The sequence below is a fragment of the Hibiscus syriacus genome, unplaced genomic scaffold, assembly GCF_006381635.1.
Source record: "Hibiscus syriacus cultivar Baekdansim isolate YM2019G1 unplaced genomic scaffold, ASM638163v2 tig00111650_pilon, whole genome shotgun sequence".
Taxonomy (NCBI): domain Eukaryota; kingdom Viridiplantae; phylum Streptophyta; class Magnoliopsida; order Malvales; family Malvaceae; genus Hibiscus; species Hibiscus syriacus.
In genome coordinates this window covers 1,252,015-1,266,327 of record NW_024063146.1, presented here as the reverse complement: position 1 = coordinate 1,266,327, position 14,313 = coordinate 1,252,015, and the positions used below count along the sequence as shown (strand labels likewise).

At 36.9% G+C, this 14,313-nt stretch overlaps 1 protein-coding gene across 1 annotated transcript; it reads left to right on the top strand.

The window, feature by feature from the left end:
• Positions 1 to 490: 490 nt before the first annotated feature.
• Positions 491 to 4,846, top strand: LOC120166924. The gene is made up of 3 exons (XM_039176085.1): positions 491 to 640; positions 4,074 to 4,387; positions 4,462 to 4,846. The coding sequence occupies exons 1-3, from the start codon at positions 491 to 493 to the stop codon at positions 4,844 to 4,846; spliced, it is 849 nt and encodes a 282-aa protein (XP_039032016.1).
• Positions 4,847 to 14,313: the final 9,467 nt, after the last annotated feature.

The following is a 14,313-nucleotide window of genomic DNA, read 5'->3' as shown; positions in this document are numbered from 1 at the left end:
AATAATTTGAAGATGTTGGTGCTCGATGAAGAATTAATTCAAATAATGAAGCGTGGAATATTGCGTTTGAAAGCTTTAGGTGCTCGATTATAATTGGAATCTTATATGGAAATCGAGACATAAATTGAAATCCAAATTCCAAAATTGAATGTTTAAAGTCCATTTATAAGCCCAAGTCAGTTCAAATAATTGACTCAACAATAATTACAGCCCGAGCCCAAAGCATTAAACCCGACAACACCCACAAATTCCCCAACCGAGCAGCAGCTCGTGCGTGCAAGCACACTGATCGAGCAGCATTGCAGCTGCCCATACTCCACTGCCTCCCGCTTGAAGCATCATAATCGAGCAGTATGCCTGATAACACTCCCCACGCCCTGCCAAGCACCACGTTCGAGCAGACCAGGGCTCACCATTCCTAACCTGTGCCCGTGCCTTCACCATTTCTAATCGATCTGTCCATACCCTGGAACACGAGAAGCAAGAAGACATGAAATATATCAGCAATAAAAGAGATATCAACCAAGAAGAAAAGGGAGAAGACCAACGATTATCAAAAGTAGAATACACAGTAAAGGGGTTCACCAATAGTAAGCAAGCAAAAGAATCAACCATCAGCAACCATTCGGGGGGGTTCTCGGTCAGTGAAAGAGAAGAGGCTAAAATAGTTTTAGATGGGGAATGATTATCAACGATTGTAAAGGGAATTAGGGGAGAGCAAACTGTAAACGGGGAAAACAAGAAACAATGTGTAAACAGAGGAGTTCTTCCCTTCATTTCTTTGAATTAATAAAACAATCTGAGATACCAAAACGAAGAGCAACGCCATATTTTCAAATATTCTCAAAGGTATTTCCTATATTTGGCTTCTACCAAAAAACCAAAAACCATTTTCGTTTTTTTCTTTCTATTGTGAACCAAAATGAATATGAAATAGTAGGAGTGGAAGGGAAATGCTTACCTTAGAGATAGGAGTCTCGTCTTGGTTCGCTGTGGGAGTGGGAAGTGAGAGGAGTAGAACCCGAGGGTCTCAGTTATGTGGGTTAGCTTAGGTTTTTCTTTTGTCAAGTGCCCTCGGTTGAGTTAAGAAAGGCCATCGGGATGGTGGCCAAGCCTCGATTCGGGGACTAGAAGTAGATCGGAGAGTTGAGGGACTGTTGGAGGTCGTTTGGCTTGCTCGACCGTCGTCGGTGTCCGGGGTTTTGAGTTTGAAGGCTCGGTTTTGTGTGGTTGTCTTGGTTGTTGTAGGTTTTGGTCTTTCTGTGAGGTGGGTTTTTGCCACCGGCTTGCGGTAGCCGGTTGAAGTCGTGGAACCTTTGGAAGCTCTTGTCGGGGCTGTTTGCGTCGAAAGAGAGTGAAAGAAGAAGAGTTGCGGCTGGAGATGTTATAATTGAATTTAGGGTTATTTTCAATCCTAGAATTATATGTATATAAGACTAATAAAACGATGTCGTTTAATGGATATAGGGTTTCTATTTTACGCGTGGTTATGTACCACTTAAGCCATTCAAATGTTCAATGTCATGCATTTTGGTCCTTAATTCGTATGTTTCTATGTTTTTAATTTAGTTTCTTTATTTTAAGTATGTTTAATTTTAGTCCTAAGTATTGTTGTAGTTGAATCTTTGTTGTTTCAAACATTTGATCTTCGTGTTTTGCATTTTTCATTTTAGTCCTTAAATCGACGTTTTGATCTTTCTAATTTTGCTCCCATATTTTATGTGCATTTGGTTTCATCTCCAATTTGTAATATATTTAATTTTGTTATTTGAGACATTTGACTATCAATATTTTGCATGTTTCTTTTGGGTCCTTTGTAGCATTTTGGTTATATTATGTTTGCAACACTTGGAAATGACATTTTATGAAAAGAGCTCACTGTTTATTTTCTCCATATCTTAGCCACTTGTTTAATATTCCATGCATGTTTGTAGAGCTAATTTAGGTTTATTTTGAATGTATGCATGTACATATTATTTCGAGCATGTCGTTAGTACATATATATTTAGGTGTAGCGTTTTTTGCATGTTAATCTCATATGTATGACTCAACTTGATCACATAATCGGATTAAGGGTAATACCCTTTTAATTTAAAACTGTCGGGATAGCTTTTCTTAACTTACAGGAAAGTTGTTCTCAACAGTTTTAAATTACAAGTGTATCCCGTCATTGTCACCAAAAAGTTGATTATTCACTTTAAAATTTGGGAGTGAAAGAAAAAGAAATGTTCTGCTATTTAAATTTGTTGAGAAAAGGTCGTTAGAACTGACCTAAAGATCTGGTCTCAATATATTTAAATAATCGAATATTCTTTATCTTTCTAATGGCTTGATAATTTTAATTTAACTTATTTCGTTGCTTTTGAATGATACAAACGAAATTAGCATTTTTGTTATTTTAAGGGATCATAAATTAAATTAAACTCGAACTTGTGAAATTCGTTACAAATACATTTATTAATCGATTAGGTATCGATTTAGGGCGATGTGGGGGTGCTAATCATTCTCCACGCGTAACCGACTCCCGAACTTGGATTTTGATAACGCATACCTTAATTTGTTGTTTTAATTAAAATTAATTTTTATTTAAAATGACAACGTTTTTGGGTGTCCAATCACACCCTAATCAAAGATTGGTGACGACTCCTCGAACTATACATTTTATTTTAAAAAGGAATCCCAAAATTTTCGAAACGAGAGGTTTTCTAAAATCATTATTTTTATTTTAATTAAAATTAATTTTTATTTAAAATGACAACGTTTTTGGGTGTCCAATCACACCCTAATCAAAGATTGGTGACGACTCCTCGAACTATACATTTTATTTTAAAAAGGAATCCCAAAATTTTCGAAACGAGAGGTTTTCTAAAATCATATTATTTTTAATTAAAAAATCAATCAGAGATCAATAATTAAAAATGACGCGGTTTGCAAAATATCGCCCCGCACCGATAAAAATCATTTCGACAGGTATGTTATCTTGGAAAATCTGGTTTCCATTTCATTGTCTTATAATTAAGTATATTCTTGCAATATCTTGATTTTGGATATATCAATGTTTTACATCATTTATCTTTTAATCGACCATTGTTTTAATAAGTTCATGTTCATAGTATTAAAAGCATTGTCTTTATCATGAAATTAATGCCTTTTTGTCTTATTAATTATTTTTGCTTCTCCCTAATTTAATAAATATAATAATATCCGAGCAAATATATTTGATCAGTTGATTAATTTGTTTATCTTTGTTCCCTTATATCTTAGGTCATGGGTTCTAGATAGTCCGCCCTTCTCCTCCCCTCTAGATAGGATTAGGATAGATGGATAGAATGGGCGGGTGAGGGTAGTGGCCCCTGAAGTTTTCAAATTCTCTAATATTTTAGATTTTTTATGTTTATTTTTTATTAATAATTTGTTTTCGTTCCTAAAATTTTATAAATTTATCCTCTTGTATAAAATAATGTATGTATCCCGATAATATCTAACTAAGAAAACACAATTGCCATAGTAGGGTGACGAAGGTTATATATATATATAAGAGATATGATCCTGTTACACAATGTAAAACACTTTAGTTTTACATAGATTTGGGACCGTTGAATGAGTAAAAATATATGGTTAAGATTAACAGTAAGAAATGAAAATATATTCATTGGAAAAGAAAAACAAAGTGTCAATCTTAGCCATATATTTTTACTTATTTAATGGTCCTAAACATATATAAAACTAAAGAGTTTTACATTGTGTTAATACTAACCTATATATATGCATTAGGGTAAAATTACATTACCATGTCAATGAGGCTTGCACGAATGCACCAGAAGAAGGAAAGATAACCCTCACAATTTCTTATGCTTATATTGAAATGGCGGCAACAGCAACAACCAAACGATAATCTTCAAAATCAAAGCTTGGTTGCTTCTCTTTTGCTGCATATTCCAAAACCATTATCGTCCATCTTAAATCCCTCCAAATCCCAATCTTCCCAGGCTTAACTGACCAAGAATTCTCCTCCATTGAATCAAACTTTCAACTTCACTTTTCCCCCTGACCTTCGCTCTCTCCTCCAACAGGGCCTCCCCGTCCAGCCTTCTTTCCCCAACTGGCGATCGTCTTCTCCTCACCAACTCAACATTCTCCTCAACCTCCCTTTATTGTCTCTGTCAAACAACATTAGGTTCCACAACTTCTGGTCCGACTCATGGGGGCCTAACCCTTCAAACTCCGATGAAGCCATAGCTCTGGTTAACAAGTTCTTGCGAAAAGCGCCTCCTCTTGTTCCTGTGTACAGAAACTGCTATATCCCTTCCAAGCCGAACGTGCAAGGAAACCCTGTTTTCTACGTCGATGGCGAGCAAGTTAGAATCATGAGTAATGATATTACTAGGTTTTTTCATCAAGTATGGGGAAGAGGCGATGAAGCTAATAGCGTTGACCTTCCGGCTTGGGCGGCTACCTCAGCACGGAGGATTGCATTTTGGACAGAGGTGGCGGAGAGGGGGAGGAGGGTAGTGGTGGCGCGTGGGATCACCGGGGGTGGTGGAATCGGAGTGACGTGGAGGAGAGGAATTCGAGGTTAGGGGCATGTTTGGAGGAAGGGTTTTGGAGATTGAGGAAGGGTGGGTGGACGGAGGAGGAGGTGAGAGATATGATGATGATGATCGACGACGACCTTGATCTTAACGACCGAGGGACTCGATTTGTGATGGACAACGAGGATGCGGAGTGGCACGTGAGGGTCTTGTCCATTGTGTTATTACGTGCGGGATGGACTAGGGAAGATGTTGTGTACTCTCTTAATCTCCAAAATGTTATTGACGACGACGATGGGGAAATCATGAATTGAGGAAATTCATCGAGGACGTTGATCTTTAAAACATTGACCTGAAAGCAATAATGTTTATATAAAAATATTTAGTAAGTAATAATTTATCATAGTATTAAACTTTAGAATATTTTAAATGGGTTCATAAACAATTAAAAATTGACCTTAAACAAAAGCAATAATTTCAGTGAAATATTGTGCAACAAAACCAAAAGAAAAGATTATTAAAAATAGTAAAAGCTGGTAATAATTTTTTACTAAGAACTTATATGGTCAATAATGTCATGTATAGAAGAATAATATTTGATATACATTCAGGACAATCGGAAGAAAAAAAAATCGGTGAATGATTAGTAGCAGTCCAATGAGCAAGGTTCTACGCAACAGTATTTACAATTCGTTGAACATAATAAATTTAAATGTGGGAGATTTTACTCAACAACCGTTGTGATTCATTGAGATGAAAGCTTGTTGGTCAAAGAAAATTTAGCAGCCGGCGGCTGCTTAATTAAAAAAAAAAAAACATGGGCTGCTAAGGGGCTGCTAAGGGGTATTTTTATAGGGTTAATTATAAGTTTAGTCCTAAGTTTCAACTATAAATACCCTAACTCATTTAGCTTCAAAATCATCCCAAAATCTTCTAGTTCTCTCTCAAGTGTGTTGTGTAAACACCTGTAAATTTTCTCTTAGTAAAAGATATGCAGCAGTCCGGAGACGTAAGCACAAATTGGCTGAACTCCGTTATCAAATTTCGGGTATTATTTTTCCGCTTTTATTTCGCATTCTCACTAATCTGGTTATAGGGAAATTACTTGTACTTGGTTTATTTCCTAACAACTGGTAATCAGAGCTTTTGGTTGTGAATTTTGTCAATTTTCTGCGAGATTACTATTCATTACTATTCACATGAATAGTGAATTTCGTGAATAGTGAAATTCGGTCGGCGATACGAGTTTGTCGACGGAGGTGTTCTAATACACGGCGGTTCGCAGAAATTGTCAGAAACGATCCAAACGAAGTCAGATTCGAGTGGGAGCGATGGCTGCAGACGAAGGGAAGGTGAAAATTGAAAAGTTCGATGGTACGGACTTTGGCTTTTGGAAGATGCAGATTGAAGATTTTCTGTACCAGAAAAATCTATATCAACCTCTTTCAGGAAAGCAACCAGAGGGCATGAAGAATGAAGACTGGGCTCTTCTCGACAGACAAGCCTCGAGTTATCCGACTGACGTTGTCCCGAAATGTTGCTTTCAACATAGCAAAGGAAAAGACCACGGCAGGTCTTATGGCAGCTCTCTCAGTATGTATGAGAAGCCATCGGCCTCAAACAAAGTTCACTTGATGAGGCGATTATTCAATTTGCGGATGACGGAAGGGGCATCAGTGGCTCAACACCTGAATGAACTCAACACAATCACAACCCAGTTGAGTTCTGTGGAAATTGAATTCGATGATGAAGTTCGAGCTTTAATTCTCTTATCATCTCTACCAGACAGTTGGAATGCTACTGTTACAGCAGTTAGCAGCTCGTCGGGAAATAGTAAATTGAAATTCGACGATGTTCGGGATCTGGTACTGAGCGAAGAAATTCGACGGAGAGAATCGGGTGAAGCATCAACCTCCTCAGCCTTGCACACGGAGTCTAGAGGGAGAACTTCAGAAAGAAATTCAAATCGTGGCAGATCCAAATCCAGACGGGAAAAATCCAGAACGGGAAAGAAAGATTTACCTGTTATAATTGTGGCAAGAAAGGTCATTTTAAAAGAGATTACCGAGCACTGAAGAAAGATACCGGTGCACAGGAATCTGCCAACGTGACAGAGGAGACAGGTGATGCCATGATTCTAAGCGTCAACAGTCCGATTGAATCATGGATCTTGGATTCAGGGGCATCTTTCCACTCCACTCCATGCCAAGAAATCATGGAGAACTATATCAGTGGTGATTTTGGGAAGGTTCATCTTGCTGATGATGAAACCTTGAAGATCGTCGGAAAAGGAGATATCCGACTAAAGCTGCCAAACCAGACCACCTGGAAACTGACAGGAGTGAGATATATTCCTGGCCTCAAAAGAAATCTGATTTCTGTTGGACAGCTTGATGAAGAAGGATATAGTACAACCTTTTCAGGTTGTGAATGAAAGATTATCAAAGGAGCACTCGTCATTGCTCATGGTAAGAAGACTGGTACTCTCTATGTAACCTCAAATTTAGAGAATATCATTGCAGTAACAGATGCTGATGGAAAATCAAACCTATGGCACCAAAGGCTTGGCCATATGAGCGAGAAAGGAATGAAGATACTTCTGTCAAAAGGGAAGCTGCCGGATCTAAAGAATGTGGATGTCGGACTATGCGAGGATTGCATCTTTGGCAAACAAAAGAAAGTCAGTTTTGCAAAGATTGGCAAGGCACCCAAGGCAGAAAGGTTAGAATTGATTCATACTGATGTATGGGGACCATCCCCAGTTCCATCTCTTGCAGGCTCACTATATTATATCACCTTCATCGATGATTCAACAAGGAAGGTGTGGGTTTATTTTCTGAAGAAGAAATCAGAAGTCTTTGATACCTTCAGAAAATGGAAGGCCATGGTGGAAAATGAGACTGGTTTGAAAGTCAAGAGGTCGAGGTCTGACAATGGAGGAGAGTATAGAGACAGTAGATTCAGAGATTTCTGCGCAAACAATGGGATTAAGATGGAGAAAACAGTTCCCATAACACCGCAGCAGAATGGCGTAGCAGAGCGCATGAACAGAACTCTGAATGAACGTGCTAGAAGCATGAGGATACATGCCGGATTGCCCAAATTTATATGGGCTGAAGCTATCAACACTGCAGCTTACCTGATCAACCGTGGGCCCTCTGTTCCTTTGGATGGCGGAATACCAGAGGAAGCTTGGAGCAAGAAAGAAATAAACCTTTCACACTTAAGAGTGTTTGGTTGTATTTCTTATGTACACATAGACTCTGCTGAAAGAAGTAAACTTGATGCTAAGTCCAACAAATGTGCCTTTGTTGGTTATGGCGGTGATGAGTTCGGTTACCGGTTTTGGGACTACGAAAATCGAAATATCATCAAAAGCAGAGATTTCATTTTCAATGAAAATGTGATGTACAAAGACAGGTCAACCGCATAATCAAGTAATACCGAGGTTGAAACAAAGGAATTTGCTGAGTTCGAGGAGATTTCTGGAAATGATGTTCAGATCAGTCCTGAAGCAGTTCAAGAGGAAGAACCAGGCATACCAGAACTGAGACGCTTCTCCAGAATTCCTAAACCAACCCAACGGTATTCGCCTTCTTTACACTACTTGTTGCTGACTGACAATGGTGAACCAGAGTGTTATGATGAAGCAATGCAAGTGGAGGATTCAGTCAAGTGGGAGTCTTCCATGAAAGATGAGATGGACTCGCTTATGTCAAATCAGACGTGGGAATTAGCTGAATTACCACAAGGCAAGAGAGCGCTCCACAACAAGTGGATTTATAGGATCAAAGAAGAGCACGATGGGAGCAAACGCTACAAAGCAAGATTGGTTGTCAAAGGCTTTCAGTAAAAAGAAGGTATTGATTACAATGAAATTTTCTCTCCAGTCGTGAAACTGTCTACAATCAGACTGGTGTTGAAAATTGTAGCTGCAGAAAATTTACACCTTGAGCAGTTAGATGTAAAGACAGCTTTCCTTCATGGTGATTTGGAGGAAGAAATCTATATGAGGCAGCCAGAAGGCTTCATAGAGGCAGGCAAGAAAAACCTGGTATGCAGGTTGAAGAAGAGCTTGTATGGTTTAAAACAAGCTCCTAGACAGTGGTACAAGAAGTTCGATAGTTTCATGGGTAGCAGTGATTTTACCAGATGCCAAGCAGATCATTGTTGCTACATCAAGAGGTTCGACAACAGCTTCATTATTTTATTATTGTACGTTGATGACATGCTCGTTGCAGGCTCAGACATGCAAGAGATTATACACTTAAAGCAAAAATTGTCGAAGCAGTTTGCTATGAAGGATCTGGGCGCTGCAAAGCAGATTCTTGGGATGAGGATCAAGAGAGACACAAAGTCGGGGACTTTGATGTTATCACAGGCTGAGTACATCAACAAAGTACTCTCCAGGTTCAACATGCAAGATGCTAAACCAGTAAGTACACCTTTAGGTGTTCATTTCAGACTCTCCAAAGAACAGTCACCAAAGACGGAGGAAGAACGTGCACACAAGGTGAAGGTGTCGTATGCCTCAGCAATTGGAAGTCTGATGTATGCCATGGTTTGTACCAAACCAGATATTGCTCAAGCAGTGGGAGCTGTTAGCAGGTACATGAATAATCCAGGCAAAATACACTGGGAAGCAGTCAAATGGATCCTCAGATATCTGCGAGGTACCACAAACAAAGCACTTTGTTTCAAAGGTGGAGATACGATACTGACAGGCTATGTAGATGCTGACTTAGCCGGAAATGTTGACATCAGAAGAAGCACTACAGGGTATGTCTATACTCTAGGAGGAACCGCAGTGAGTTGGGTTTCTCAACTACAGAAGATAGTTGCTCTCTCTACAACCGAAGCAGAATATGTCGCTGTTACGGAAGCCAGCAAAGAGATGGTCTGGCTCCAAAGTTTCTTGGAAGAATTAGGCAAGAAACAAGAAAACAATGTCTTGTATTGCGACAGTCAAAGTGCTATCCATCTAGCGAAGAATCCGTCTTTTCATTCCAGGACGAAGCACATACAACTGCGATATCATTTTATCCGGTCTCTTCTGGAAGATGGGATTTTGAAACTTGAAAAGATCAGTGGAGCTCAAAATCCGGCAGATATGTTAACAAAGACGGTGACCACATAAAAACTGAAGTTGTGTTCAGCTTCAGTTGGCATGCTAGAATAAAAGACCAGAAATGCTGCTGCATTGATCGAGGTGTGAAGAAAGATTGAAATCAGTCTTCAAAGTGGGAGATTGTTGGTCAAAGAAAATTTAGCAGCCGGCGGCTGCTTAATTAAAAAAAAAACATGGGCTGCTAAGGGGCTGCTAAGGGGTATTTTTTATAGGGTTAATTACAAGTTTAGTCCTAAGTTTCAACTATAAATACCCTAGCTCATTTAGCTTCAAAATCATCCCAAAATCTTCTAGTTCTCTCTCAAGTGTGTTGTGTAAACACCTGTAAATTTTCTCTTAGTAAAAGATCTGCAGCAGTCCGGAGACGTAAGCACAAATTGGCTGAACTCCGTTATCAAATTTCTGGTATTATTTTTCCGCTTTTATTTCGCATTCTCACTAATCTGGTTATAGGGAAATTACTTGTACTTGGTTTATTTCCTAACAAAACTTATCAGAAATAAATCGAGGTGACGGTTAACCAACTGATCAACGATATTAGTAGCATCACTCTCAAGAATAACACTAGGCCAAGCCAATTTGAATCCTAACTGAATCCCTTGGATGATAGTGCATGCCTCAACGATGTTCGATTCATGCAAGTCGGTCATAGGTAGCGCATGGCCTACAATTACCAGCCCTTTGGAATCTCGAGCTAGGACCCGAATTGTTACAGCCCCCGAAGCAATAATACAAGAACCATTGACATTAATCTTTAGAGTGCTCGATAGTGAGTTGCTTCATTCTAAGAAAGAGGCATGATGCAAGAAAATATGGTGTATTCAATGTCAATTGCAATGTACGCCCCTTAATTATGAGATGCCAACCAGGCAAGAGTCACCCCTCATGAATGAATAAGTGGGTGATCCGAAGACCATTTCGACTAGCATGAATTCCCCGAATACGATTACACCGCTGTTCATAATGTAGGAAAACTGATAATCTTTGCGTTCACATAGAAGGGCGACAATGGATCCCCTTGAAAAAGGTCACGTTCTAATCGAAAACATTCCGTAAGAGTAGCAATAATCGGAACATCACATGTGTAATCACCATTTTTCTCACAACATACCCATTACAAAAAACCAAAACCGATCAAGCCAACAGACCCAACAAAAACCTAGAACCCAGATTACAACCTGGTCCAGGCCCAATGTTCAACCTAACCCGGTCCAGACCCAGTTCCTGCCAACGCCACACCCTGCCGCCTGCACACCAACACGTCCACCATGCCACACCACTCCCTGTTCATGCCAATACTTTCCCGACAGAAAGCATGGTGGCCCTCTCCTTCAAAGTCTGGCACCACCAAACAGAGAAAAATCAACATAATACTTTTTTTAGTTTTATTTCCTCTGTAAGGGTATATAACCCAAAATCAACAAACAATGTAAATGGACTGGGCAATAAAAATACAGAAAAAAAACTTTTTCACCCATCCAAAAATCAGAACCCAATATTTGAAGGTATTCTAACTTTTTTTCTCTTATTTCGTTCGATGCTAATCCAGTGATAGAAAAAGTAAATAAATAGATATAGGAAATGAATTTACCTGGCTGTCGTTGGGTTCATCGGGGTAGCATGTAGTCGGAGAGGAGGTGAGGTAATCAGTTGGGGTTTAGGGTCGAATAACCACCGTAGGTGGTGATTCGTTGTTTGGCTCTAGGTTGAAGAAGGGAAAGAGGAGAGGGAAATCGGGGGTTTAGGTGGCTTAGGTCTTGACTCGATTGGAGTTAGGAGTGTGAGTGGCCTCCGTTTTGCGGCGGCCGGCGTTGGGAACCTTTGGGGAAGATGAACGGCGACATGGTTAGTGAAGAGCATAGGAGAGGGCTATGGGAAACCATCGGGCAGAATGGATTTTGAAAGGGGAGATAGGTTCTTATTTTAGTTTTTGGGCAACTCATGCTAAGTTCCTCATACCTTTAGAGTGATTTACATGTAGGTCACCAAATCGTGGTATAATCACCCCTAGGTTCCTAAACTTTAGAATTCTATTTGTATTCTGATAATTAGTTTATGGGTAAATATCTGTATGGTCCTTGTCTTTAGCAGATGTATTGTTTTGGTCGAATTTTAGTGAGTAAATCAACCTTAGCTCCTTATATCTTTCCCTTGTTTTAGCGTTTTGGTCATCCAGTATCTTATTTTGCTATGTCTTCTGAATTTGATATTATGGTTCATTTTGTTACCGTTTAGTCATTATTTTCTTTGTTATTTCCTTAAACTTGGTCACTGTTTTTATTTATTTCATTTTAGTCCTGTATATTTATGGTTTTATTACGATTCTTGTGCTCATATTATATGATTTTCTTGTTATATGCCTTGATGTTTGTTTTATTTATATTTATGATCTCAATTTTACTATATATTTATTTTTATCGTTATGTTACAAATGAATCCACATGTATATTGTTATATTGTACCATTAAGTATGTTTTATGTATTATATATTATTTCACGTGCATTATTATATATTACTTTATTATATATATTTATATAATACTACGTGTATTGCATTGTGGATATGAATGTTATATTTTACATCTTAGTACATTTATAATAAATATTATGTTCTATGTTAAATATTATATTTAGATAATATATGTGTAGATTTATTAAGTAAAATAAAGTTAAAATACCTTAAATTGTTTTAGTACATATGTATATTTATAATTTTTCTTTAAATGCTTTAATTTACCATTTTAATTTAAATATATTTTATTTAGGCATTTGTGTTTAATCATGACATTTTATTTCGCCTGAAAGCCTCATAAGCATAAGTCAATCGATTACATAATTGAATTAAATGTAGTATTTATTTTAAAATATTAAGAAATGACTGTCTTAAAGTAATTAGATGTCCTATTTCAATGTTTTAAAATAACTAAATACCCTACTAGAAAAATAAAAAAAAAGTTGATTACATTTAAAATTAATTATGTTTGAAGGTAAAAGAAAATATTCATTTATTTAAACTTATCGAGATAATTTGCCTAAATTTATTAAAGATTAAGTCTTGATATTTTTAAATAATTGAATATCCTTTATCTTTTCTAATCATATATAATTTGTATAAATTGGCTTAATTTCTTTCTTTGGTCGAATCAAATTATTTTAATCTCTAATTCTTGGGAGAAATTATTATATTATTTTATTTCAGTTGGAAAGAAAAATATTTGTCCTAAAGTATTTTAGGTATTATTTTCTCTTTAATTGGAAATATTTAGATATTTTCTATTTATCCTTAGAATTTTTTGTTCAATAAAGTTTATATTCGAATTCTTAGATGTCCACTATTAGAGACAATTTATAATCAATGAATATTAATTTTGGGCGTTGTGGGGTATTTATCATTCCCTATATGTAATTGATCCATGAACCCATTTTTTATTTAAAAAAGAATGAATTTCTGGTTACATGTATATTGATTTATCTTTTAAAATGATGTTTTCTTAAAAATTCTTTTAAAAGACAGTTTTTGGGTATTCGACCTACCTAACCCAAAAGGTCAATGGCGACTCTAAAGCATTTCAAAATATTTTCAAAGAAAACCCTCCAAGTCGTAATAAGGTTTTCTTTGCCTGGGCAAAAAATGGTGCCGACAACTTGGCATCTCCCCTGAGACTTAGTGGATCAATCCCTAAATTGATTATATATTATCTCTATAGTTGAATATTGAGAATTCCGTTTTATTTAATTCATGATTCTTTTGATTTCTTTCAATTCTTTTATTTTTTATTATTTTATTTTACATCCTTCTATATTAATATTTGTATTTGATTGATTTTCGGATATTAAAATTTTATATTCATTTTAACTCGATTTAGTGTGGTTGTTTATCAAATGTGAGAATTTCTCCTCATGCACGACACTTGTATTGCATAACATAATCTCTATACTAGAGCTATTTTCTCTTTAAGTGTGAGTGAAAGTGACGTCTTCGTGAGAATTTATCCTTGTGTTAGACCTAACAAGTAGCTTTCAGGGTTCATATGCCCAATATTTTCGTGAGGATTTATTCTATGTGTCAAGCATAGGGAAATGTGCCCTCTCGAATTAAACTCAATCCGCTTAAGCCTATAATGGGTGAGGATTGAGGGTTTGGCTCGCCCAAAGGGGCACCAAAAAGGATAATTCGAGTACTTTTACTCCTAGAACCAAAACTTTGCATATAGTAAACATAGAAACCCACCCAATCTAAGACCATGCTAAAAATCTGTCTATATGTACCAAAATAAGTGTACACAAAGGAGAAATGAACTCTAACCTTCTTCTTTTAATTTATTCAATAGATTTTTTTGAATAATTGTACGTGAACTAAAAATTATGCGGTTAGGTTTTTAATTTCCTCTATGTGTTTTATTCATTGTATTTTATGGTTCATTTATCGGTTGAATTTAATCTTTTCGTATTTCACTAACATATATTTCCTCTCTTTGATTATTATTTTTGCTAACATCTTTTCGTTGTCCTATTTCTTTATTTATTCATAAACATGCTGTTAATACCCGAGGTAATTATCTGTAAACACCATTTTTTATTATTATTTCTTTTATTTTTGTTCTATAATTATGTAAAAAAATAATTTAAATTATAGTAGTTGGGATTATTAAT

Coding starts and splice junctions, on each gene's coding strand:
- LOC120166924 (XM_039176085.1), top strand. CDS start 491: ATGAAATATATCAGCAATAAAAGAGATATCAACCAAGAAGAAAAGGGA. Junction 641..4,073: donor ACCATTCGGGGGGGTTCTCG/GTCAGTGAAAGA, acceptor CTCCTCCAACAG/GGCCTCCCCGTCCAGCCTTC. Junction 4,388..4,461: donor ATGAGTAATGATATTACTAG/GTTTTTTCATCA, acceptor CGGCTACCTCAG/CACGGAGGATTGCATTTTGG.